General features: G+C 27.6%; 3 protein-coding genes across 3 annotated transcripts; 2 read left to right on the top strand and 1 right to left on the bottom strand.

Annotated features, from left to right (window-relative positions):
- The first annotated feature begins 3,079 nt into the window (after window positions 1-3,079).
- On the top strand, window positions 3,080-5,968 carry LOC111040840 (transcription termination factor, mitochondrial). Its single transcript, XM_022324899.1, has 6 exons — window positions 3,080-3,494; window positions 4,250-4,428; window positions 4,848-4,944; window positions 5,007-5,157; window positions 5,222-5,468; window positions 5,536-5,968. The coding sequence occupies exons 1-6, from the start codon at window positions 3,266-3,268 to the stop codon at window positions 5,659-5,661; spliced, it is 1,029 nt and encodes a 342-aa protein (XP_022180591.1). The 5' UTR covers window positions 3,080-3,265; the 3' UTR covers window positions 5,662-5,968.
- Window positions 5,969-10,352: 4,384 nt separating this feature from the next.
- Window positions 10,353-19,615, top strand: LOC111040812 (toll-like receptor 3). Its single transcript, XM_022324841.1, has 14 exons — window positions 10,353-10,544; window positions 12,958-13,239; window positions 13,540-13,709; window positions 13,791-14,146; window positions 14,221-14,467; window positions 14,580-14,834; window positions 15,149-15,763; window positions 15,893-16,076; window positions 16,987-17,087; window positions 17,166-17,361; window positions 17,530-17,787; window positions 17,893-18,121; window positions 18,986-19,151; window positions 19,233-19,615. Exons 2-14 carry the CDS (start codon window positions 12,969-12,971, stop codon window positions 19,416-19,418), a joined length of 3,234 nt encoding a protein of 1,077 aa, XP_022180533.1. The 5' UTR covers window positions 10,353-10,544; window positions 12,958-12,968; the 3' UTR covers window positions 19,419-19,615.
- Window positions 19,616-20,173: 558 nt separating this feature from the next.
- On the bottom strand, window positions 20,174-23,625 carry LOC111040813 (cytochrome c oxidase subunit 7C, mitochondrial-like). The gene is made up of 3 exons (XM_022324842.1): window positions 23,390-23,625; window positions 20,377-20,519; window positions 20,174-20,307 (listed from the first exon to the last, which is right to left on the bottom strand). The coding sequence occupies exons 1-2, from the start codon at window positions 23,474-23,476 to the stop codon at window positions 20,400-20,402; spliced, it is 207 nt and encodes a 68-aa protein (XP_022180534.1). The 5' UTR covers window positions 23,477-23,625; the 3' UTR covers window positions 20,174-20,307; window positions 20,377-20,399.
- Between the last annotated feature and the right edge of the window lie 1,855 nt (window positions 23,626-25,480).

The raw sequence follows: 25,480 nt of genomic DNA, 5'->3' as shown, positions 1-25,480 counted from the left end.
ATTTTTTTATTTTTGTGTCTGTCATCGTGCGGTTTGGAGCAGTAAAAGTGCTATAATTTTCTTCAACAGCAACTTTTCTGGTAGGAAAGTGTATCTCGTTGGTGTATTCGGGAGATTAAATTCCCAAAACTTTTCAAAAGTGACAGGAAAAACAAACAAACAATTTAGAATACACTGCAATTTTTAAGCAAAACCAGTTTGGAAAAATTCGATTTTGGTTTTTAGTGTAACTGTAAAAAATTACCATAAATTCATGAAATATTCAACAAATATTTTCGTTAGCATTTTCTATACACCATAACATTTTCAAAGTATTTTGACTCATGTTGAATTATTTATAAGTATATAACATTTTCGATTATTATTAGTTTTTTTTCTATAAATGTCTATACAAAAATGTAAGCTCGATCAAAAATTTTTAAAATATAATTACATATAAATTTAAAAATATTGATTTTATAGTTAAAAATGTATTAAATGTTCAACTTATATAGCCAAGGATTGAACATTTCAAACAAGGTTCTATACGTAAGTAGTTAATTCTGTAACCAAAAATCTATAAATTTACATAAACACATATTTTTTATACTTATTTTAAGTTCAAATTTAGACGATATTACACATTAACCTGAAGATTAACTATTTTAATCAATTTGTTGTTATTCGGTTCCAAAACAGCCCAATTTTACATAAGTATATATAATATTTTTCCAGTATTACTACCTATTTACTGATAATTTATAAGAATAATGTTAATTTCACTTACCGGCTACTGTATTAATAATAAGTCATAAGAATATAAAATATCCTAGACTGACAAGACGTCTCCTCTCAGAATCGTTTTTCGTATACAATGATTCATTACAGCGACTTTCTAGACCATTAGTGTAAAGCAGAGTGACATCCACTTACCCTCTTTTTTGTAGTACAACTAAAAAAAATATTTTCAAACATTTTCTTCCAATGTTTATATTAGCAATTTCTTTGCCCCAAAATTTTTTTTAAATATGGTGATTCTTTTTGAGCTATTTATAGGTATAAGGAAATTTCGAATTTTATTATGTTTTTTAAAATTATTGTTGGTAAAAAAATGTTTGCTCAGTTAAAAAGCTTGACAATGTAATACAATTAAGATTCCCTTACAAATTGTCTGTAGTTAAAATAGCAGCAGATAATTATTAAAGATCTATACGTGGGTACGACATTTTTTCATAAGCTTTTTAAGTTCAAATTTGACAACATTTATCAAAATCTCAAAATTTAAAAACTTATAAAAATACTGTTTTATTTTATGGTGATGTTCCTCTAAAATTTTAAATGAGATTGCTCATATCAGAGTCGTATCCTCGTAAACTGAGGATTTTATTGGGGAGCCAAAGTTGGTAGTTTTGCTAATTTTAATAATGTATCCAGCTAGAATAACATGATATTATTGCTATTTTAGTATTACAGAAGGTTGAATTATTTTTTACCGAAAACATCGCATTAGAAAATAGCATTGAATGTAGGTAGTAGGTAGATATTATTAGTCATTCGATACCCATGAAATATAACAATATAAGTAGGTAGGTACCTACTTTAAAGTTTCGGGCGGTACTAGTTTGCGCACAAATACCAAAAAGACAACTTTTTTGGGCACAAAACTACCACTCGTTTGGGAACAGTTGAGCCGTAAACATGCACGTGGTTTGCGCACAGTTACCTTTTGGCCTGAACTTTTAATACCCGCTTAATAAGTAAATTATTAAAGTACCTACATACATTTTCCTTCTTACTTAACAGACTTAGGACTGTCTATGAATATATTCATAGGTGTGGTTAAAAATGACTATTTCAAATAACTATTTATAGAAAATAATATTAGTATAATATAGTATACATATATAATATCATTTTTATAAGATATATCAATTTAGAAAAACTACTTATATAAAACATTTATTTTGGCGCAAATGATATGTCATTTTTAACAGTTAACAGTTAAGTTAATGAAAAGCCAAAAGTAACTAGTTAAGTTAAAAAGTTAATATAAAATTAACTTATTAACTTAACTTTAACTTTTTAACTCGTTAATGCCCAGCCTTGCATTTTTGCACCTTTGGCGCTTATGTCATATAGCCTATAATTTTCGTGTGCGCAAACCAGTTGTACATTTAGGATAACCGTGTGCGCAAATGAGTTCCGATTTTTCAGGTAAAAATTATAAAATGTGCGCAAACAAGTTGCAGCCAAAGTTTCAAGAACCCACAAATAATATTTTTAGAATACAACAAAATAAATAAAATCGTTATTGGTAGTATGTACAAATTTAAAAAAACTGACGTAAATTTAAAATTTATTTTTTATTTTTCATTTTTAAATTTATAAATGGTCTCAGAACCATCACAATAAATTATTACCTATCCGTGATTTATCTAGTCTAAGGTCTGTAAGGTCTATTGTAAGTCTATGGTTTTTATCACAGCTATAGATACCACGGACTAAGATATTAGTTATATTATTTTTTTATTCCTTAGTCCGTGATAGATAGTATAGTATTTATCAAGATCTATAAAGATCTATAAGGATCTCTTTATAGATCTTGAGTATCTATAGCAGCGTTTCTTAAACTTTTTTATCCGTGGAACCCTTTTTTATGTGCACTTTCAACGTGGACCCCCAACTTTTTTTAGCTTTTTTTTATTGAGCTCTTAACAATAAATTATTACAGCTCGACAATTAGAACCACTGCATTGTTTCAATATTTTCAATGCGTCATTTTATGTAAGGAATATTTGCAATAAAAGTTATAATTATGTGTCAAAATTTAAAATTTTGAATAAAAAACCACAAGTTTCGGGGAACCCTGAAGTGACCTCCGCGGAACCCTGGGGTTCCACGGAACACAGTTTAAGAAACGCTGATCTATAGCCGTGGTTTTTATCACGATTTAAGACAGTATCTGAAATCGTGGTTTTTTTATCACAAATGTATAAGCATACATTAAAGTTTATATAGGTATCTGTGGTTCATATTAAAAAAAACTTATCTTTGTAGATATGATATTTTTATTGTTATCATGATTTTTATGATACGACTTAATCGTGATAATGAGAATACGAGACTACAAAACTCATTCATTTGGTTTTGGAATTTAGTTCTCCGTGTACATATAACTTCGTATTGTTGTATTTTGTACAATTTTAAACTGCTACGTTTATATTTTACGATACTCAAGTTCTAATTTATTTTAATATTCAATTATTGTTAAACGCAGTACAGCAAAATGTTAGTCTCGAATATGTTTAAGACATTAAAATGTTCAAATGTTATTAGATTAAGAAAATATCTAAGTACCATTGTTGATAGAAAGCAAGATCTTTCTATGCAAGATGAAGTTCAATTTAAAATGAATTGTAGTCCTAACCATTATGAGAAATTTGATTGTTGTATTAAAAATGGACTCACTTCTAATGCAGTTCTTAGCAATGAATGGATTTTCAAAATGAATTTCAGTAAGTAAAATTATAAAAAATGAACCAGCCTAAGAAATGGTGTAACTTTTATTCATTTTTTTTTCATTAGTCCATTTGATTTAGGCCTTGAGAGGACAACATTGAAAATGTAGGAAATTCAATCTCAAGTAGACTTGAAATTTTAATCTGTTTTCTTACCTATTGCTTCTCTAGATCAATTGATACTTTATATATTAAACATATCTCAACTCTTATGTTACGAATTTGTTAGACATAAACATTTTCTGTCTAACAAAAAATCACTGCATTTAATCCCCGTAGGTAACCCTACTAATTTTACTTTTTTAGTTCAAAATTATTTAGTATAATATATGACGTGTAATTCAATGTATATATTAATTATAATATAGTTGTATAGGTATTATCAGCACTAAAAGTCACGGAAAATGTGATGGGTGTTTGAACTTTAGGTACCAAATTAATATTTCAGTGGAAGTCCCCTCCTGAAAACATAGTATTAGTATATGGTGGTAGAACCAATGCTTTGATTAATATGAAACATAACTATTACATACAATATTAAGTATTAGTATAAAATATATCCATGGTACAGAAGATAAACTTTTGGTAGAGCAATTACAACAGTTCAAATTTGGAGGAGAGTAAAAATACACTTTAGTACCATTAGGTTGTTTGGTTATTTAATAAATAGTTAGTGTTAAAGTAATGTATATAGAATTCAAAAGTATCATAAAAAAAATTGTTTATAATGATTTTAATTGTTTTTTTTTCAGATAATTTAAATAATGGACTGACATTACTTAAAAGATGGAATCCTAAAAAAATGGATGATTTGTTTGTACTCCTTCAAATGCCTATGACAAAACTTGTATATCTTACTAAAAAAACCCAATTAGAATCAACAATTGTGCCTCATGGAAACAGAGTCTATTATTTTGCATCTACTTTTGAGGTTTGAATAAATAAATTTTATAATGATTCATAATTCACTTTCAATTTGTACTACACTACCTATATTATAAATGTACAAGAGAATTTAGTTTTACTTTTAAGTCTAAATCACAAAAATTTATAAAATGTTAAATTTTTACGGCTAAGTCTTGAGAGTTCATATAGTCTGATGATGAGACGATACAATTCTATTTATTTAATATGATAGAATTCAAAGAAAATAAAGTTCATATTTTTTGTGGTTTAATAAACGTTAAAATTGAACACATTTTTTCAGACTTTAAAATTGTAATCAAAAAAATATCTAACCTCTATTTTGTATGTACATGGATAATAAATAAAATCAAAATTATATTATATAACAACAACTTAAAAATCAGATATTAACATTATTATAATAACCCTAATCTGTATTTTTAGAAAAATCCCCAAGAAGTATGTTACCATTTGATGCATTACAAATTTCTATTCACACGGAACTTTACAACTCTTCACCACATCTATCAAATTTTAATTGGTAATTTATTAATTTGCAATTTAATTTCTGGTTTTAATTAAATATATATATATATTTTTAAGAAAATAATGTTGATAAAAATGATATTTGGAAAGATACTTGGATATTTATGTACAGCATTGATCAAATTAAACACAGAATTTCTCTTACTAAAACGCCAAATTTAACAATTAAGCCTTGGATGTTACGATGTAAAACTGAAGTATTTGAAAGGTATTAATTAACATTTTTTAAATTAACATTAGTATTTAGTTAATCCAATATATTTATTTTTCAGGACTTTAGAGATAAAACAAGAAAATAGAGTAGTTCTCAATAAAGACTCTACTGCACAATATTTAGCCAAAAGACTGAAAGTACCAGAAAAAACTATTCGCTATATTAGTTCAAAATATCCTACAACATTGAGAGTTAGTCCTACTAAATTGAAAGAAATATTGGATTTTCTCCTCAAAGAAGGCTACAGACCTTCACATATATTGAGTACTCCACGTGTATTTACTCACAGTATTTCTACTCTACAGGTCAGCTTTTAAATACTTGTTGAACTGAATTAATAATAAATGCATATAATTTATATTTAATTTTTAGGAACGATTAACTGAATTGCGAGATCTTGGTGGTGAACCTACTTTGACTGCCTTATGTAAAAACAAAACAACATATCAAGAATTAGTTAATAAATTAATTATGAAAAGCACTAAAGGATATATTTAAGATGTTATTGTACCATATCTAATAAGTAATAATGTATATCCCGTGAACATAACTTTTAATGCAATTCATTATGTTAAACTACAAATTATACTATAAGAACTATACACTATGTCAAATTTAAATAATTGTTATTAACACAATGGTTAATTAATTAAACTTTATCCTTTCAAATTTCAAAACAATTTCTAAAATATTAATACCATTAATTGGTACATTTTGAGACACTTGAAAATTTTCAAAACGTATCTGGAAGTATAAAAGTAGAAGTAAACATAAAAAGTGTTATAAAAAAAAACCTTAAAAATTCTGTATAAAAAAAATATAAATAATTTGTATTTTTTGATATAAAAATAAAATTATGAAATATTATAATTAAATATAAATAAAGTTCTTAAAATGCTTTACATTTTTTCTATCTCTTTATAGTACATATAGTTAATATATATTATAAGAATTGTATTATTTATTATTAGTGGACTGTTCAAATTTCTAAAAACAAGCTAAAATGACAAACATGGAAAGCTAATTTGTGTATTTTACAAAGTTTTATGTTAATGTTACTTTTGTCTTATCATTTTTATTCATAATCTTGTAGTTACACTAGTTTAAAGTGTTGAGGTAAACAAATGGTATGATCCCCAGACCTTATTTTTAAATGAGAAATAAAAATTAAATTATTTAAAATGGTAAATGTATTGAGGTTAACATAGATTATGTAATATACACAGATAGTCAATAACAACTATTCTCTGTTCAAAAGAAGATGATGACCAGGCAGCTGTGTTGTGCTCAAGGGTGTGGCTTTGTTCCTTGGCAGCGTCCGACATGCTGTCGTAGTGGAGATGGCACCTGACCGTCGCGGAACGAAAACTGGTCGCCGCCTGGTCATAATCTTATTTTGAACAGAGTATAGATAATAAGAAAAAGTGTCATACAATATAATAGCCTTAATTAATTTTGACTAAAACTATGTTTTTGTTCGTCTACAAGATACATGGCATAACCTATTTACCTATATCAATATTTTGTTATTAAAAGTATTATATTTATCTATATTAATACAAGACAATATTTGCGTGTATGTGGCAAGTTATTTTTAAAATACCTACAGATTTGAGTCCTTAAAATGTATCTTAATACTCAAGTACAATTGCCTGTTGACAGTGTGAAAAATGAAAAATGAAAAATTTGGTTGCTTAGCAGTTAGCTAAGCTTGAACTACGGCCTGAGGGCTTCTATCCCGCGCAAAACAGTTTTTTACTATGGTGTATGTTTGAAATAGGAGACAACACATTCAGGTGTGGCGTCTTAAGGCTTGCAATTTATTTTTTTTATATATATTGTACTTACTACAGTCAGCAAGTCTGCAAATGATGTTCTTGTACAAACATTAGATTATAGAATTAATAGAACCATATGATATCTATACTCTGTCTCAAAGTGTGCATAGTGCCATAATATAGCTTACATTTTACTAATGAGAAATTAAGTACCTACTTCAAATGATCTTAAGAGGACATTATTCGACATACCCGCATGTGTAAATGCGTTGTCTCTGTCTTACTAGTGCGTAACATAGCAAATTGTACGCTCGGCAGATCACGTTTGGCTCCGTTAGGTTAAAAATTAGAGTGAATTTACCTCTTATAAATTCTAAAGGTAAGACGGCAATTCGTGAGTTTTTTATTATATTTTAATTTTGAAGCGAGTCAAAAGTATTTTAAAATTGTAAATTGTTTTCACTTCTTAAAATACATAGACGTCCTCTTACAAGATTAGGCTATTGTATTTTATGTTTCACTACATGTCTATTGTCTATACACATAGTTTTGTATAGATATTATATTCTGTATTCGCCATTTTCTAAAATGCGACTCAGTACTTTTCTTTCGAATGTTATCAATTTTTCTACTTCATCTTTTGTGAGTTTGTGACCAACAGTTACTCAAGTTTGAAATAATTATTTTTTTAAGCAATAAGAACTTTTCTTGTATTTGTGATATCAAAAATATAAAAACGATATTGTTCTTTTGTTTATAGTGTGAAAATTTGGTTGCTTAGCTTTGACCACAGGTTGAGTGGTTCTATTTCGAGCAAAACAGTTTTTGATATGTTGTACGTTTGTAAGACGGAGACAACACATGTGGGTGTATTGGCGAATTAGCGTCCTCTTAACACAGAATACGTCTTATATTATTCTAGTTTTTTCATTTACTCTTTTGATTTTATAAATTTAAAGAATTTCAAGTTGTACAATTATTGAACAAAATGAGTACCCAACGTAGGATATTTTTTCCAAAAGAAACGCTAGATGGATTCAAGTCCTAGTACCTACCATAATTTATTTAGTAAAATAAAATGTTTTTAATACCACTCAATTTTTTTTTAAATCCTTGCACTCCCCTCGCGGCGCCCATAGCTTTGCATTTTATTTTTATTATGTATATCACGGTCATGGAAGATCGTGATTTATATTAATCTGAATTAGGTTTGGCGTGTTTCTCAATTTCCTTTCAATGGACTATGACCATATACATATTTGGTTTTGTCTTGATCACGGTTTTGAATAATCTCGAAACCCATAGACTTAGCTGCCGTGATAAGGTCTGATGTCTTATTAACGTTGTGTTCTTTATTACATCTTTACATTTGATATAATAAACGTAGTTAGTTGTATACTTGTATCATAGTTCCCTATACAAATTAGAAAATAATATAATTGTTAATTTTTCTTTGATAGATTGGTAGTGCCTACCTATATCATTGACCTATATAATATATTTAAATTATTTTTATCTGTGGATAGGTATCGGCGTATCGAAGAACGCCATAGAGGTTTTACCATATTGGAAAGTATCATAAAATATCTGCATGACTGTTTAACTGTAATACTGTAATAACTAACAAGAGGATCGAAATCCTAGATAGACCTATCCATCACTGTTTAAATAATTTAAGAATCCAAAATTCCAAAGAATCATTTCCCGCGTTCAAAATTTAAAACAGTCATTTATCTGGAATGATTGATCTTATGGACGTGGCAGTCGATAGGTAAATGCGACGTGATGACATGAAATAAAATCTTATAAAAATAAAATACCTAATAGTGAATACCAATACGAAATTACCAATTGATATACTTAAATACATTTTGTAAAATAAGTAATAAATTTCCGTCGGAAAAGATACTGAAGTTGAAAATCGAAGAATATTATTCTGACTACCTACTTATCGTACGTAGGTACACAAACACTGACACACTGCAAAAAAATCACACATCATTCTAAAATCAATACATTTATCGCTCCCCTCAGAATCTAAAATGAATAATACAAATATTCAATATAATAACATGAATATAAGTGTTATGAGATAGTTATCGACATTCGACGTTTATAGTGAATATTTGACAAACAATTCAAACATACTCCACTCAGAATGTAAAATATCAAAATTCGACATCTTTAAAAAAAAAACTTTTCAAGTTCAAATTTTTACTTACTGCCAAAACCCACAACATTTGTATATTACCTGTATTTTGAAGTTAAATATTGATAACAATTTTAAATTTTAAATCTGATGTTTGAACAAAAACGAATAACAGAAGTTTTTACTGGAAATTAAAATAAAAAGCTTAACAATCACATACAGTTTTTATGAGCGATTTAAGTTCAAATTGTATAGAAATTATTATTGTTAGGTTAGGTTATTATTGTTATTATTCATTCTAATATTCTATATTATAGATATTCACATGTAAAATAACGATTTCCTCCTTGTTATTTTGTTATTATTCAAAGAACATAATTGTAAAAATTTGAAATGTTCCTGTACTATCTATACTTTCATTTATTATAGTTTTCTATGCTGAGTTTACACAATGAAAATGTATTCTTATAGATATTTGATTAATTTTAAGCTATTTTTTACGAAACGGTGTGAACAGCTGCTGCATCGTTCTTCGATACTTCTGAATGAGTTATAACTTCTATAAGTTAATAACTGCCACAGGTTTACCTATAATTACCTATACCTATTTTGTATTAAATAATATACTACCAATAATTTTACTATACAATAATAGATGCGATCTGTTTTTGTCAAAAATTAATTCCATCTACTGCATTAACAATAGTAAAATATATTACTAGAAGGAATAGATAAATATATAATAAAATAAAATATCCTTAGAAAGTTAAAAATATAGGCTAACCGACCGTCTCTGCTCAGAATCGTTTTTCTTTGTAAACAATAATGTATCATCGAATTAAAATTTGACATAATATATATTATGGCATATTATTACAAATTGTCCTATTATGTCCTATACGGCTACACTCAATGACGAGGTGCACTCGACACTTACTAGGTATATACTGCATCAGAATGAGTTCCCTGATTTTTATAATTATCTATATTATTTGTGCAAGTTGTCAAAACATTTTGTAATCTGAATCGAATTGTGTTAGGAAGTTAAACTTTTACCATATCTAATTCTAATAATCACCAGTTAGGTAATTAATCGTACTACTGTGGCTGGTGACCTGCAGGCATTGTGGCGTGTTGTATTCATTATGATTCATGACACACTAAGTGAAAGGAAATTGAACGCACCGAATTCTATAGTATCTAGTTTTCTCTCCTTCTTCCGAGGACATTACCCCTACTATGCATAGGTATAGTCTTCGTGTTGTAGTAATACACTAAAACTGCTGCAGTCTAGTGCGTTTAAGGACCGAATACACATCGTGTTCATAATCAAGTTGTTAACAAATTTCATAGATGACAATGAAGAACCTTAGAGAGGAAAACATAATGTATTTGTAATCCCACGAACGAAGAAATGACGGATAACGTAGTCGTCGTTTAGTGAAATAATACAGGTCAGTATTATGAAATATGATTATAGTGGTTGCATTATATTATATTTGAATTTATAAATTAGGTAGGTATAATATATGAGTATATGGCTCTATAAGTGAAGTTACGACTTCCGACAAACATAAATACATAATATCAATAATGTACAGGAAATAAATGGAAATTGATTCTTATAATATTATACTATAGTAATATGTACCTATCTACTATCTACTATCTACTATCTACTATCTAATATTACCTACGTCACAATGTATACAAATTACTTAAAGACGGCCGTAGCATTGATTTTAAATTTAGCGCACCAAGTACCTACTACCTAGTACTATCTTTTCTCACTAAGATTGGACAACTCATTGAAGATTGCGACCTATGATCTATAAGGATAGTCAACTGAGTTTCCTAATACAGAAATATTATTAATTTAGCATTATTTTCCAAAAAAATGCCTGGGTACTGACTTAAATTTTAGCAATATATTATAAGTTCCTTCGTTGGATATTGTATTTAAATAATTATACACTTGTACAACAATGAACCGTATTAGAAGTTTTAAAGGTTTAGAGACTACCGTCTTGGAAATTACCATGGTCATATACTTTCCTATTATAAATTTATGATGTTTAATGATTGATAACTCTAAATAAATTACAATATTAATGATGTTTTCATGGATTTCCTCTTGTAGTTATTACCTTTACCTATTATATAATGGCACTATGGCATAATTATAAGTCACCAGTTTTGTTTGTGTTCAGTAAGTTTATGTTTTCCAGGACGTCGTATGTGTTTTATAAATATTTAACGCAGTCAGTGCCAGTCACACAGATAGGTAGAATTTTAAATTATTTTCTCTGGTTTCACAGTTTCACTATAGGTAGGTACTCAAAAAAAAGGAAAAAACAGATGTCTTTTTATACTCTAAAATTACCATACGTCATTTGAGCTTGGATTTTTAGTGGCTTGTAGAGGACGAAGTTTGTTTTGTAAAAGAAAAAAAGAAAAAAAGAAAAATATTAAGTCAATCATTTTTTTCCACTTATTTCTGTGTGTAAATTGAACAAAAATAAATAGACGATATTTTTTAAATTTTGAATTTAAAACCTTGAAAGTTATAACAAAGAAACCGGAGAATATGTTGTAGGCATAGAGTCAAATCAGGCATTTTACTAAATGCCTAGACAATTAATAGTCAAAGAATTCATTTTTTATATGATTTTACTATACGCCTAGACATTAAAATGTCCAGACGTTTAACAAAACGCATAACATTATTTAAAGTCAGGCAAATCATAAAAATAATACGTTCATGTATTATTTTTAAAATTGAACTATATTTTCTTATTAATTTTTTATTGCTATTATATATAAAAAATGATGTATAATTTATTAATGAGTAAAATACGTATTATAATACCAAATAAGGAATAGGTTATGACATATTGGTACCCTTTGGTACTATTGTTTTAAAACTTTATAAATAAATTCAGGCAATTTTAAGCTTTAAACAACAGTACTGAAGGACACGAGATTAAAAATATTTTTTGTATCTAGAGGTACGCTTTCACATATATTATTAAATTATACATCATTTTTAAAACATAATAGCATATAAATACTTGATAAGAAAATATAGTTTAATTTAAAAAAAAAAATACAAAAACATTTCATTATTATTATTCGCCTGGCTGACATGAAATAGGAGCCTGGGCATTTAATTAAATTAATAGTAATTTAACAAAATGTCTAGGTGGATAGTAAAATAGCATACAAATTAAATTTTTGACTATTTTCCTAAGAATTTAGGAAAATGCCTGTTTTAACTTTATGACTACAACATAATATATGTTTAAAATATTAATTGTTATGTGTTGTTATAATATATAAATTTTTGTAAATTTTTTGTATTAAAATGATTGGCGATGGTTCGTACTATTAAGGAGTTGACGGGATGGCTTGAAATCTAGTATTATATAGGACGTAAAAGCTCTTAACGTGTCTCTACCTAAGTTACAACGAAAGTTGCAGGCAGAAACTAGAATAATTATTCGGTTCTTTATGTATACATTTAGTTTGCATGCAAAGAAATTAAAGACCTACACTGGCTACACTTTGTTGTGATTTTATTATTTTGTAAGTATAATATTTGTATTACACGTATTATAAAATAAATTGGGTTATATCTACGAATCTGAATTCTTAAGCCTGATTAATAGATATTTATATAGGTACCTACTTCATTGGAAAAAAAACATGAAATACTATAAATATTTGTGTATAAAATATAAAATGTCAGTGTATTTTTACATTTTTCAGCGAATTCACAAATATTATACTCTTGTAATATATAAGATGGATACTTACTAATTTATTATAAATTAAGTAGTAAATTTAGTAAAAATTATTATTTTCCAGTAATTAAAAATATGGCAATTCGCATATTCCTTGTTTTTATTATCTGCGTGTGCTACGTCAATGGCGAATACAGTGAACCAGGACCCAAGTACAGGTGTCCGAAAATGGGCAGTTTGCCTGAACTAGCCTTGCACCCTTGTCGTTGCGTGGCAGATTCTGATAACGGATTAGCGATACACTGTGAGAACAGCAACTTGGCTTCACTATCTGTTGGTCTTTCTAATGTCGCATCACTTGGCGACGTAGTCGTGGACAACTTGACTATATCATCGTGCAACATTGGTATCTATAATACTAATTATAGTATAAAATAATTTATTTTATAATTACATTATGCAATTTGCGTGACTAATTATAATAGCATATTGCATCTACTATTCTATACTCTGTCCAGCGAGAGAACCCGCCAATGTCTGCTCATCACCACGTGAAACCCTGCTATCGAGAATTCGAGACCGGTTCCACCATGGCAGGTTATCGCGTGGAATGCGCAGAAGAACCGATTTTCGTTGGTTCGAGGCGTGAATTTTCTCGCTGAAGAGAGCATATTGTGTATATTTACAATGTAATATGTTTATAAAGGTCGTTTATTTGGAGACATATTCTACTCGACTCCTGTAAACAGACTGATCATACAAGATACTCCAATAATATTACTAGACGATGATTTATTTTTTGGAATTAATCACACACTTTCTGAACTACATATTGTGAACTCCAAATTGGCTGAGTTTCCTTCTGGTTCATTGAAAGTGAGTAAAATATTTTTGTATAGGTACTGGTTATATTTTCCAATAAAAAACTTATGCAATTATATTAAATTTGTATTACAGATATTGAGCAATTTAAAAGTACTGAACCTGGACAAGCATTCAATATTTAATATACCAACCAATGCGTTTTCTTCAAGTCAATTGCCGACCCGATTGGAAAAATTATACATAACAAATGGAAAATTAACGTCTTTGTCTTCCGACTCATTAAGTCCTTGTAAAAAATTAAAGTACCTAGATCTTCAAGGCAATGGATTGGGGGCGCTTCAAAAGAATCAATTCAAAGGGTTGAGGGACTTAGAAACATTGGACATATCTAACAATAATATAACTAAAATCGACTCTTCCCATTTTGGTGACTTAACGAAACTTGTGTCGATTAACTTGGCTAATAATTCATTACCATCTGTAACAAGGTTTTACTATAATTTATATAATAAATAATTTGAACAGTAGATACCTACTTATTCCTTTTAAATTATTTTTAAAGAGGAGCGTTTGCAAGAAATACATTACTACGGGTTTTAAACTTGAGTCACAATAAACTGACAAGATTAGACTCTGAGTTATTTCGTGGTATGCGTTTTCTTCGAAGATTATATCTGAGTGACAATGAAATTTCCCAAGTCGACCGAGGGACATTTGCGTCAATGACAAGAATAGGTACCATCGATTTGGCTAGAAATCGTATGCGAATTATCGACTATCAGATGTTTTCTGGGCAAAATTATGTTGAAGTAGGTTTATGAAATGTGCCTACCAAGTAATTTATCTGAACTATATAATATTTTAATGTTTATTAAATAAACTATGCTTCGTGTAAATAAGGACAATAATGTAATATTCTAGATCATCGATGTATCTGAAAACCAAATCACAAAAATTGAAAAACTATCATTCAAAAATCTTTATTTGGTTCATATAAATTTGTCAAAAAACAATATATCGGAAATCGATAGCGGAGCTTTTGAAAATTGTGCCAACATTACGATGTTAGACATGTCGTACAATTCAATATCAAATATACCAAGCACAGCGTTTGATAATAATACATATGCTACAGTATGGCAATTATCTTACAATAACTTGACGGATATGTCTCAGGTAATGTTGAATAAATAAAATTGTTAAAAATATATGGGTTATTAAAGGTGTAATATGCTAACAATAAGTGCATGATAATAAAATTATATGTATTATTTAAAAAAAATTATAATACCTGTATATTATGTACCTAACTTTTAATGTACATACTCTAATACTCGAGCTTTCTTAGTTTTCGAGTTACGAATAAGTAGATACCTAGTAAACATATCCCATTTATATTTTCCTTCTGGTTATCTAAATCGCGAGTGATGAGTAAAAAGTAATTCATTGAGAATGTATAATAAATAATATCTAATATACAAATATTACAGGTACCAGTTACCAACATGGTGGGCATCAAAATCTTGAACGTGACACACAACAACATTAAGTCGATACCAAAAGGAACATTCCCAAAGCTCTACGAGCTACATACATTGGATTTCAGCTACAACCGTATAAAATCTATAAGCCCCTCTGTGTTTCAGTCGCTTCTCAGTTTGCGGTCCATAAACCTCAGCCACAATGCGTTGGAAGACTTGAAGTCTACGACATTTGGCACTCTACCAACCGTACTCGAACTGTATTTGGATAAGAATTCCATAAAAAAAATTAATGCTGCGACGTTTGTTAAAATGTCATCGTTGAGTCACTTAGATTTAAGGCATAACAATATCACCCAAATACCGACCATACCGATATCGCTGTCAAGTCTGGCTGTAAGTCATAATAAGATCAAAGATATTGGACCCGACCGAGCTTGGCCATCAATGAACGCACTCCTCTCGCTGGATTTAAGTTACAACTTATTAGGCGATAGTTTGAACAGTGCATCGTTTTCAAAACTATTATCTTTGCAAAGCTTAATTTTGGATTATAATTCTATTACAATACCACCAGCTGAAGCAGTGAGCCCACTAGTTTCAACAAGACATCTGTCATTAAGAGTAATACTATATTAAACGCTCTATTATGATTAAGTACCTATACCTACTAAAATGTAGTAGGTATACCTACAACCTACCTAACGGCTAACACATAATATCTATAAATGTATTTTACATAACCTTTTTTAGGGTAACAGTATTACATATCTCAGTTCCAAGGCGTTTGGAATATTGCCCGTAGTGTTTTATCTGGATCTGTCACAAAATAATATCACTCAAGTCGAATCTCAAGCTTTTGATGGGCTATTACAATTGCAATTATTGAATTTGACTGAAAATAGTTTAACCGAAATACCCAATGGCGCATTTAAAGGTCAGTAGGTTTATTATTTATAAAATAATTTGTTATTCAATGGGAAAACTAAATAATCAATTATAATTTATAGATAGGTATTTAATTTGGATACAAAAAGAAATTAAATTTAAAAAGGGGGAAAGTAGGTAAGCGTTCCGTTGTACACGAAGAGTCGAGTATAGGTACCCCACAATTGAGTAAGTCCTTGTGTGTCTGTAGGTTAAGTGTAGAAACGTATACCTAGTACATATGTGTTTAATTTTAATTTAATGATAAATCATTACATTCGAAAAATGATTATCTATGAGCGAAGATGGTCTGTTAGCTTGAGCATATTAGGTAATTATTATTCATTATCATATATTCGTATGCATATATTAGGTGCTATTAATTAGGTAGGTATTATAGAAATTAATTTTACTAATTGTATAATGCCTACCTTAGTAGTAGGCTGAATAATTGTTTTTGCGAATACATAGTATTTTAAAATGTAAATGTAGGTTTTGTTTAAAATAAAATAATATATAGGTACTAGGTAGGTGCTTCAAACTTTTAAGATACCATGAATGATATTTTTGAATTGCAGCAAAATAACGAAAATTGTTATTTATTGTTTAAATATAGGTCCTTTTTAATCGTCTAAATTTGAAAAAAAAAATCAAAAATTTCGAAAGCCTACCTACAGATAAATAGCCCAAAACTTTTTTAAAAATTACAAAATGTATCTAATCCTTAATTAATAATTGTCCAATTAAATATCAAGATATTTTTTCATTTAGAATACTCAGGGTCGGACTATAGTACCTATAATGCACTGGTGCATTCCCGGAGGGCCACTGATATTTTGGTTAAAATAAGACCAATTAGTACCTTTAATCTTTATACTGTATACTAATGTTTACCTATTGTTATTTTATATAAAATGTAGGTTTGGTGTCATTAACAACTTTGGATGTGTCGCATAATCAACTAAATTCTTTGGACAACAAAACTAATAGTTTATTGGATGACTGTCTTTCTCTTAAATATGTAAGTACCTAATTAATATGATTTTATTTCAACAACTCACTTACAGGAGTAATGCTTGATAAATTCAAATATTTACAGTTGAATTTAAGTCATAATCAATTTTCATTTTTCACCAAAAAATCATTTCCAAACCATATGTACACTCCCAGTTACTTAGAATCAATTGATATGAGCTATAATGAAATACCAATAATAACACATGACATTACGGTTGGAACGCAGAAAGTTAAATATCTTAACTTAAGTCATAATTCTATCGATGAGATTCGGCCAGGTAACATAATATACATTTTATAAAATATAATCTCTTTAACAATAAGATTAATATTTTTTACACATATATTATGTATAACTTCTATAACTCAATAGGTATTGTAACTATAATGTACATATCTACCTATATATATATATATTAATTATTAACATAATGTATTCATTTTAGGTGTGCTCGGAAACTTAACTTCATTAAATGTATTAGATTTATCATTCAATAATTTGGAAACAATGAAAAAAGTTGGCAATATGCCTAAAAATATGTCCATACTGTTGATATCCAATAATAAATTGACAAAACTTTCAAAAGAAATTATAAGCTTTGTCCCAAAATTAAAAGATTTCAATGTAGAGAATAACCTGTTTAATAATTTTCCTCCTGAATTGGCTAAAATTGTAAACAAAGGATCTAAAATATCATTTAAAGGTATTATACCTAGTTCTACCTAATATCAATCAATATATCATACCAGTTATCATGCACCTACTATATATGATAATTAAATAATTAATAAATTATATGAATCTTCAGGCAATCCCATTGAATGTGATTGTACATTAATTCCCATCAAAAGGATGCTTAATTCTAAACTTAATCCAGATCCACAATGGGAAAATATAACATGTGTGCAGTTATTAACATCGGAAGTATCTTATGTGTCAGATTTAGGTGAAAGTGAATTGATTTGTGATATTCCTATAGATGATGAGGATGATACATTTGTCGTAACACCTGATGTTAAGTTTAGGCAGATAAAAAGGTAAATTATTTATTATTAATGAAGGCGCTTATAAGTTATAACAAAACTTCAACACTAGTAATCAGTTGCTTCTATAAATAAAACATATGGTTCTTGGCACAGGTTTTCATGTTTTATTTATGGATAAAATAATTTGAAACTATACTTTGAACCTCGCTTATAACTTAGTAACTTAAAAATTGAAAAAAGTAAATAATTTAGCACAAATATATTATTATAAATTTTACTATAAATATTAAATTTATAATTATTTACATTTATGGTACACCCAATAATTAATATTTATCCGAACAAATTAAATAACAGTTTTGTTATAACTAATCAACAAATAAAACGATGCTTTATTAATCATTAAATATTACAAAAACTACGAAAATATGAATCAAACCAAAAAAAAAAAATAAATAAATAAAGAACCAGTACTTACCAAATAATAACAATGTAGTATGAACCAATGGAAAACCAAAGCATTCATACTTCACAAAAATACCCTTAATTTAACATAATTTTCAAAATATTTAATAATTATAATATGACATGCATATCATAGAATATATTATCTGTATGAATTACGAATCAAATAATTTGTAATTGCTGGTAAGTTTTTAAGAAATTGAAATAAGCAAAATAAATTAAATATATTATTCTAAATGTTTGAAAATTATTTATTCATATACAACAGTTTTGAATAATTTATTGACTTGTATAACATATTAAATTTATTAAAAACAAATGTAGTCTTTTTGGATTAAAAATGTAATGAAGATTTAAAATTGTTAAAAAATATATATTAGGGCAACAAGAAGTATTAAATACTTAAATGTAATCATTTATTAAATTGATTAACATTTAATGTGATTTCAGGACTGGAAGTAGTTACATAAAAATTGATTGGTTTGTACTTCAAAACAAAGAAGACATTGCTGATTTTGTAATATTTACTGGTGGTAATAAATTAGAAGAAAGGAGTTCTTCTAGATTAGTTCCTTATAATTTACGATCTCAGACTATTAAAGCGTCTTTTATTAAAGTAAGGAATAATTTATAACATAATGGTTAGCTGTTAAGTCTATTTTAACATAAAATAAATAAATTATTTTTTCTGTTTTAGGATTCATCAAATTTGTGTATAGTACCAAAAGATAGTTTTGGTAATGAGAGACAAATGAAAAAAGGACAATGTATGGATATCGGGGAATTAGGTCCATTAGCTCTAAACGATGCAAATCAGGATTCTAAAAATATGTATCTGCTGTATTCAATGTTAATATTATCAATTGTAAAAATCATTGAGTAATTTTTTTTTTTTATTGATTGAAAGCAGCACACTAGTCAGTATTCATGTATGCTACCTATCAATGCTTATTATTTTTATATGTATGTTTCCAATGAAATTTCCCCAATATATATATACATCCATAAATGTAACATGTCTTTTTATATTACTGTCTCATTTATTTTACTAAAATAGATAATAATAGAACAATAACAACACTTTCTAAATTGTTTAATTGCAATAAATAACAAAAAGGTGTTTTTTCATGTTGACTAGTAAGAGAAAATACTAGGCCATCTATGTTATATTGCATTTATAAATAATTAAATCAGTACAGGTAAGAAAAAATATAATAGGATGAGTAAAAACTAAGGAGGTGGATATAGAAGTTATTTGAGGATTTAACTATACAAATAATCAATTAAAAACCCTAGATTTATGGAATATTTTAAAACCAAAAATGATTTGACTTAAAATTTATTAGTTGATGTATACACACATGTCAATTTTCTTAAATTATAAGGTAACTTACTTGTAGCCATATTTTTGTTTATGTAGAAACTTACATATTATGTAACTAATAACCTGGTATGTTTCATGTGGGAATTAACCAAACACCGAACAGCCAAACATTATGATTGTAAGACACTCTAAAAGGTTAAAATATCAAATTCTTCTAAAAATACTTTTGAATTACACTTGTGTTAACTTCCTTAAAATATTTTATAACTCTACTATTTGTGTTATAACACAACATTGAATCAATAAACAATATATATAATTTTGAAGTTCATTTATTGAATTTAACAGAAAAATATAAATAAACCATTGTACTAGGTTTTAAAAAAATTGTTTCATAATAATCATAAGTAATTAAATGTTCTATGGAATGATTGCGTTTTCATTTAAACTAAAAAACAAAAAATTAATTATTAAAAATAATATTTCTAAAAAATATAACAGATTAGTATTTCATTACCATGAATAATTGATGACAACATTTTATCCACTCCTCTTCCTAACGTATCTAACCATTAAAAACGGAAGACCAAAACCAGTGCTAAAGAAAACTGCAGTATAAAAAGTAAACTTGTACTTGCTGAACACATCAAATGGCAAATTCTGAAACACAAATATTATCTTAGATGTAATGATTAGTTAACAAATACTATATAGATCCTAAATAGATTTAAATTTTAAGGGAAAATGTATGAATAATATATAAAAATATGCATCGAGCAATTCCAATTTAGTATTGTTAGCTTTAATATTAGAGTGAATTTACCTATTATCAAACTTAAATATAAGAATATTATCTGTGTGTTCATTAATTTGTTTATGTAATTCTTAAGTGAGTTATGAGTAGAGTTAGGATTTTGGTGACTTGCATTTTTTTTCTTTAAGTACTATACGGTTCTAACTAAAAATTAAATTTGTTTTATGATACAACAATCTAGAAAGTGTAATTTTCATTTTGCATTTGTTTGCAATTTTACAAATATTACGTTCAATTTGTGTGTTCAAACTAATTTTTGTTTATTTCAAGTTTTTTTTAATAATATGTGTTGTATAGGTAATCTCAATTTACCTATAGTACCCTTTTAAAAATAGTACCTCTGAACTTATATCGACAACATACCATAATATTATCACTGTTATACCCGTTTTCAATAAAATTATTGTTACCTATCGGTGAACGGAGAAAATTGAAACTATATAAATAAAATAATATTAAAAATATTTTAAAATTGGTACATTTGTTGGCAAATTGGGATTTGACGAAGTGGGTATGAATCGAAAAACTAATAAAATATATTAACTCACAAATCAACTCAAATTTTAAAATAATTGTTTAATTTACTTCCTAAAACAAATTTATACCTTTTTTGTGTAATATACAAAGTGAATAAATAATAATTAATAATAGTATTCGTTTTCTACTATCAAAGTAGTTTGTTATATTTTGTCAGATCATGGATCAGGGTTATGAGAATATTGTTGATATTTTTTAATTTTCTGCTATTAAATCATTACCTTTACACAGCTGTTCTTTTTGTTGCATAAAAATAAATCTTAGACATCAAACAATATTTTTTTTTTAATCTTAATATAATCATCAACAGTGATTTTAAATTGAACTATTTAGATTGTATTGAAACTTGATCTCATATAACTATTAAACTAATATTACCTTATTATAACTATTTAACCACACAAGCGCATATACTATCTCCATCTTACAGATGTACAACATACTAAAAACTGTTTTCCAAGAATTTTTAAACAATAAGAACTTCTTTTTGTATTTGTAATATTGAAAAAATAAAAAAACGATGTTGCACAGTACAGTAGCTTGGACTACAGCCTGAGTAGTTTTATCCTGCGTAAAACAATTTTTGCTATTTTGTATATTTGTAAGACGGAGACAATATATGCAGGTGTGGCATCCCCTTAATAAAAGTATAACAATCACAGAAAAACAAACAACTACAACAATTACAATTAATTGTCTAGGTGTTAAGTATATTGGTGTGAGTTTTATGTCTGATTTTAACAAAATTCTAGGTTGCTAAACATCTGAACATGACTTATAAAGTTTACTTTGAATTAGTATTAAAATAATACAATACATTTTGTTTTCAATAAATTTGCCTATATCAAAACAGGCTTACTGGGCACTGGAAAACCAGACAATTATAATTACAATTATTATGAAATTTATTTCAATTTATGACATCATACCTTATATTATTACTACATGCTATCAATATTTCCAAAAAATTGTTGATATTTGTATAAATTTCTATATGTAGTAGTTATGTACCAACTCATTTCAAGGTCTGAATGTAATATATATATCGCAGTTGTATCACATATTATGTAACTTCTTAAACGATTGATTATGAACGAACAAAATATATTGATACACACAAATTTCACCCTTGAAAATCTTGTATACAACAAACATAACAAAATATATAAAATTATAAACGAAATCCTTATCAGAAATTTAGATGATAAAATCATAACTTTCCAAAAAGTACAACTTTTATATTGTAAATATAACCTATGTCCTATGAAAGTCAGATTAGGACAGCTCTTTTGAACCTTATACGCCATGAATATTTATTTTGTATAAAAATAGATTCAGTTGATTTTATAATTTTTCTACTATAATTTACTACTGACAACTACTTGGTTTAATGATTTATATTTTTCAATATTGCATCTTGATATTAAAATAGAACCATAGCACACTACTCGATATTTTTCCTCTTAAATGTTTTTGTTAATAAGCAAGGCTCGAGACTTATAGCATTAGTTTAAAATCGAACAGAGTGCTATGAAAGTAGATGTCATAATCATTTTAAAATACGTTCAATTACGAAAGTGCTTTTTCTGGGTAATGCTGATATATTAATATCAAAAACATGTAAAAAAAAAGCCACAATAATTATATTTGTCGAATACCTAACACTATTAAGACATCATCAGTAAATCAAATTATAATTGGTACACAAGAATAATTAGTTATCCCACTTTAAAATCAATTAAGTTCAGATAAAATCTTATGTACCTACATTCATTATGCATTAGAATTTGACACCATTTATATCTAAAGACGGGCACCCACCAATGTAGTGAAAATTAAAACTGTCACAACCCAGTGCAATTACCAGCCCACCCGTTTCGCACCACTTTAGTGAATGCCTGGCCTAAAGATGCAATATATTTGGGCAACCGAATCTTTTAAGAGTTAAAGCCATTTTAATACACAACTTAACATAACTTAAATGGCTACATTGAAAGCAGGAGTGTTCCATTTCAATATCGTACGGGTTTTTAATTAAACGTTTGCTATTCCGTCGCAGAGCAAACCGAAACATTTAATATAACATTGCAAGTAGGTATATTTTAAAAAAATCATGAACGTCCAGAATATTTAAAGATAACCCTAAAATTTGTAGAAGTCACGTTTTTTTTCAACTTACATGTCCGGGACCTTCATATGCGTGTCCTCTTCTGACTGCAGTAGTTGAGAACTGCCTCAACGCTTGTACGGCTTTAGAACCAAACATGGTGTAATTTTTTAGAATTAAAGTTGAAAAAAGTCGAAGCGCTTATGGGCGTTAGCAAAAAAAAAAATTTTCTGTTTGAAATCAATCGCAGAAAATCAACCTTAAGGCTTCAAGATAACAAGAATCAAATATTGAAGGTTATCTCTGGGACTATTAAAATTTAATAAATGCTTATTTGTTGATAACGATGTATGTACATCGGTGAGCGTCCAATATGGCGGGGAGCCGTGGAGGTAAACTAATACCTCCAAGGACTATGGAGTGAAACAATACTGTTACATAATCATCGTGGTTACAACCGTGGTCGTTAAAAAAACAAGAAGTTTTTTTTACCGGTAACATTTATTGATGAAATATGTATTCATCAGTTCGAAATTCGAATGGCACGAATTGTTTGTCAATACAATTATTGTATTTTTTATTTTCATGCACACTCAGCTGTATAATTACTAAGATGACGGATATGGGCAATCTAGCCATATAGGTACTTCTATTCAAAAGTATTTTAGTATCTAAGTACCTACATTTACAGATACCTAAATTCATAAAATAGGTATCTATATTTACCTATAGTAGGTACTCAAAATTGTATACAAAAATTATTTTCCCAGAATATGTTTTAATTGCTTGTCAAATATTTACTATCAATATCGATAACTGTGTGATAAGTCTTTTGTCATGTTATTATACTGTAGGTACCTTTATTCATTTTCATTAATCATTTGTTTATTCTGAGCGGAGCAATAATAAATGCGTTAATTTCTATATAAACAATGATGTATGTTTATTTTTTGTGGGTCTGTGACAGTGTGACCTGTGTACACGAGTTGTAAGTTGTCGGAATAATGCTTCGATTGCCTACTTTAGTATCTTTTCCCATAGGAAAATGAATTTAGTTGGTGCGTTCTTGAGGTCAAAATTTTAAATTCCCAGAAGTTTTCAAAAGCTATGGAAACGAGAATTTTTACGAAAAATCGAATTTGTTTTTTGGTATAACTCTAAAAAAAATAACCGTGAATATATAAAATTATAACAGAATGTTTATATTAGCATTTTCTATACACTATGAAATTTTCAAAATATTTTGATTCATGTTAAGCTATTTATAGGTATATACTTACAATTATCTATTATAATTATTTTTTTTTAAATTAATGTCGACCGAAAAAAGTCAAAAAACTTGAAGATGAAATACAAGGTTTCTCGTAATTTATGTTAGAAGAAATTTAAAAAAAGTCGAATGTAAATCCACAATTATTTTTTATGAGCGTCTAAATTTTAAATTATTACAAAATACATAAAAATCACAAACTATTTTGAGTTCGAAATGCATAAATATTTTTCTTTTTAATTTATAGATTTGAAAATTCCTTATAAGTTCGTCTACTTTTATCTACAAAAAAAAAAATATCTTCTGGAAAGTCAAATTTCATAAATATAATAAAGATTAATTATAACTACGTCAGTACTGAAGACAACATGAAACAATTACAAAATTTAAAAATTGACGATAAGCCATTTCAGTGAAAAAAAAAGCTGGTAAGTGGATGTTGTTCTGCTATACATTAGGATTCTTACGTACTTTGATACAACTTATGTTAATGGTCGTTATAGAAATAAAAAAACGTAGAATTAAAGTACATTCTTACCAGAACGGCAGAACACCTCCGTTATTTCCACCTTCCATATGGAACGTGTTTGCTTTTTATTGAAGCTCTACAGATGAGCAACTCAAGTGCATCAATCAAAATTTTAAATTATAGAGCAGGAGCTTTTCGTAATAATTTAGGTAAAGATGATAGGTTAAAAAAATTATGTGAAAGTTTTTCAAATGATGATATTTAAAATTTTTTAATTTCAGTGAGCTTTCTTATCAGAATAAAAAAATAAAAATATACATTTATACAATTATATTTATTATATTATTATTTTATTATATTCATTATATTTATACATTAATTTAATCATTTGTACATTTATTTATTTGCATTGTATATTATTGTT

This window comes from Myzus persicae, unplaced genomic scaffold (genome assembly GCF_001856785.1).
Source record: "Myzus persicae strain clone G006 unplaced genomic scaffold, MPER_G0061.0, whole genome shotgun sequence".
In the NCBI taxonomy this organism is placed as follows: domain Eukaryota; kingdom Metazoa; phylum Arthropoda; class Insecta; order Hemiptera; family Aphididae; genus Myzus; species Myzus persicae.
The sequence above is the reverse complement of the archived record's forward strand: the minus strand, read 5'-3'. Positions and strand labels throughout refer to the sequence as shown.

Bases quoted from the DNA above. Each gene is read 5' to 3' on its own strand.
- LOC111040840 (XM_022324899.1), top strand. From the start codon at position 3,266: ATGTTAGTCTCGAATATGTTTAAGACATTAAAATGTTCAAATGTTATT. The intron at 4,429-4,847 runs GTTTGAATAAAT...CTGTATTTTTAG, and splicing joins ATTTTGCATCTACTTTTGAG to AAAAATCCCCAAGAAGTATG. The intron at 5,158-5,221 runs GTATTAATTAAC...TTTATTTTTCAG, and splicing joins AAAACTGAAGTATTTGAAAG to GACTTTAGAGATAAAACAAG.
- LOC111040812 (XM_022324841.1), top strand. From the start codon at position 12,969: ATGGCAATTCGCATATTCCTTGTTTTTATTATCTGCGTGTGCTACGTC. The intron at 13,710-13,790 runs GTGAGTAAAATA...TTTGTATTACAG, and splicing joins TTCCTTCTGGTTCATTGAAA to ATATTGAGCAATTTAAAAGT. The intron at 15,764-15,892 runs GTAATACTATAT...AACCTTTTTTAG, and splicing joins CAAGACATCTGTCATTAAGA to GGTAACAGTATTACATATCT.
- LOC111040813 (XM_022324842.1), bottom strand. From the start codon at position 23,476: ATGTTTGGTTCTAAAGCCGTACAAGCGTTGAGGCAGTTCTCAACTACT. The intron at 20,520-23,389 runs GTAAGTTGAAAA...TTTGTGTTTCAG, and splicing joins CATATGAAGGTCCCGGACAT to AATTTGCCATTTGATGTGTT.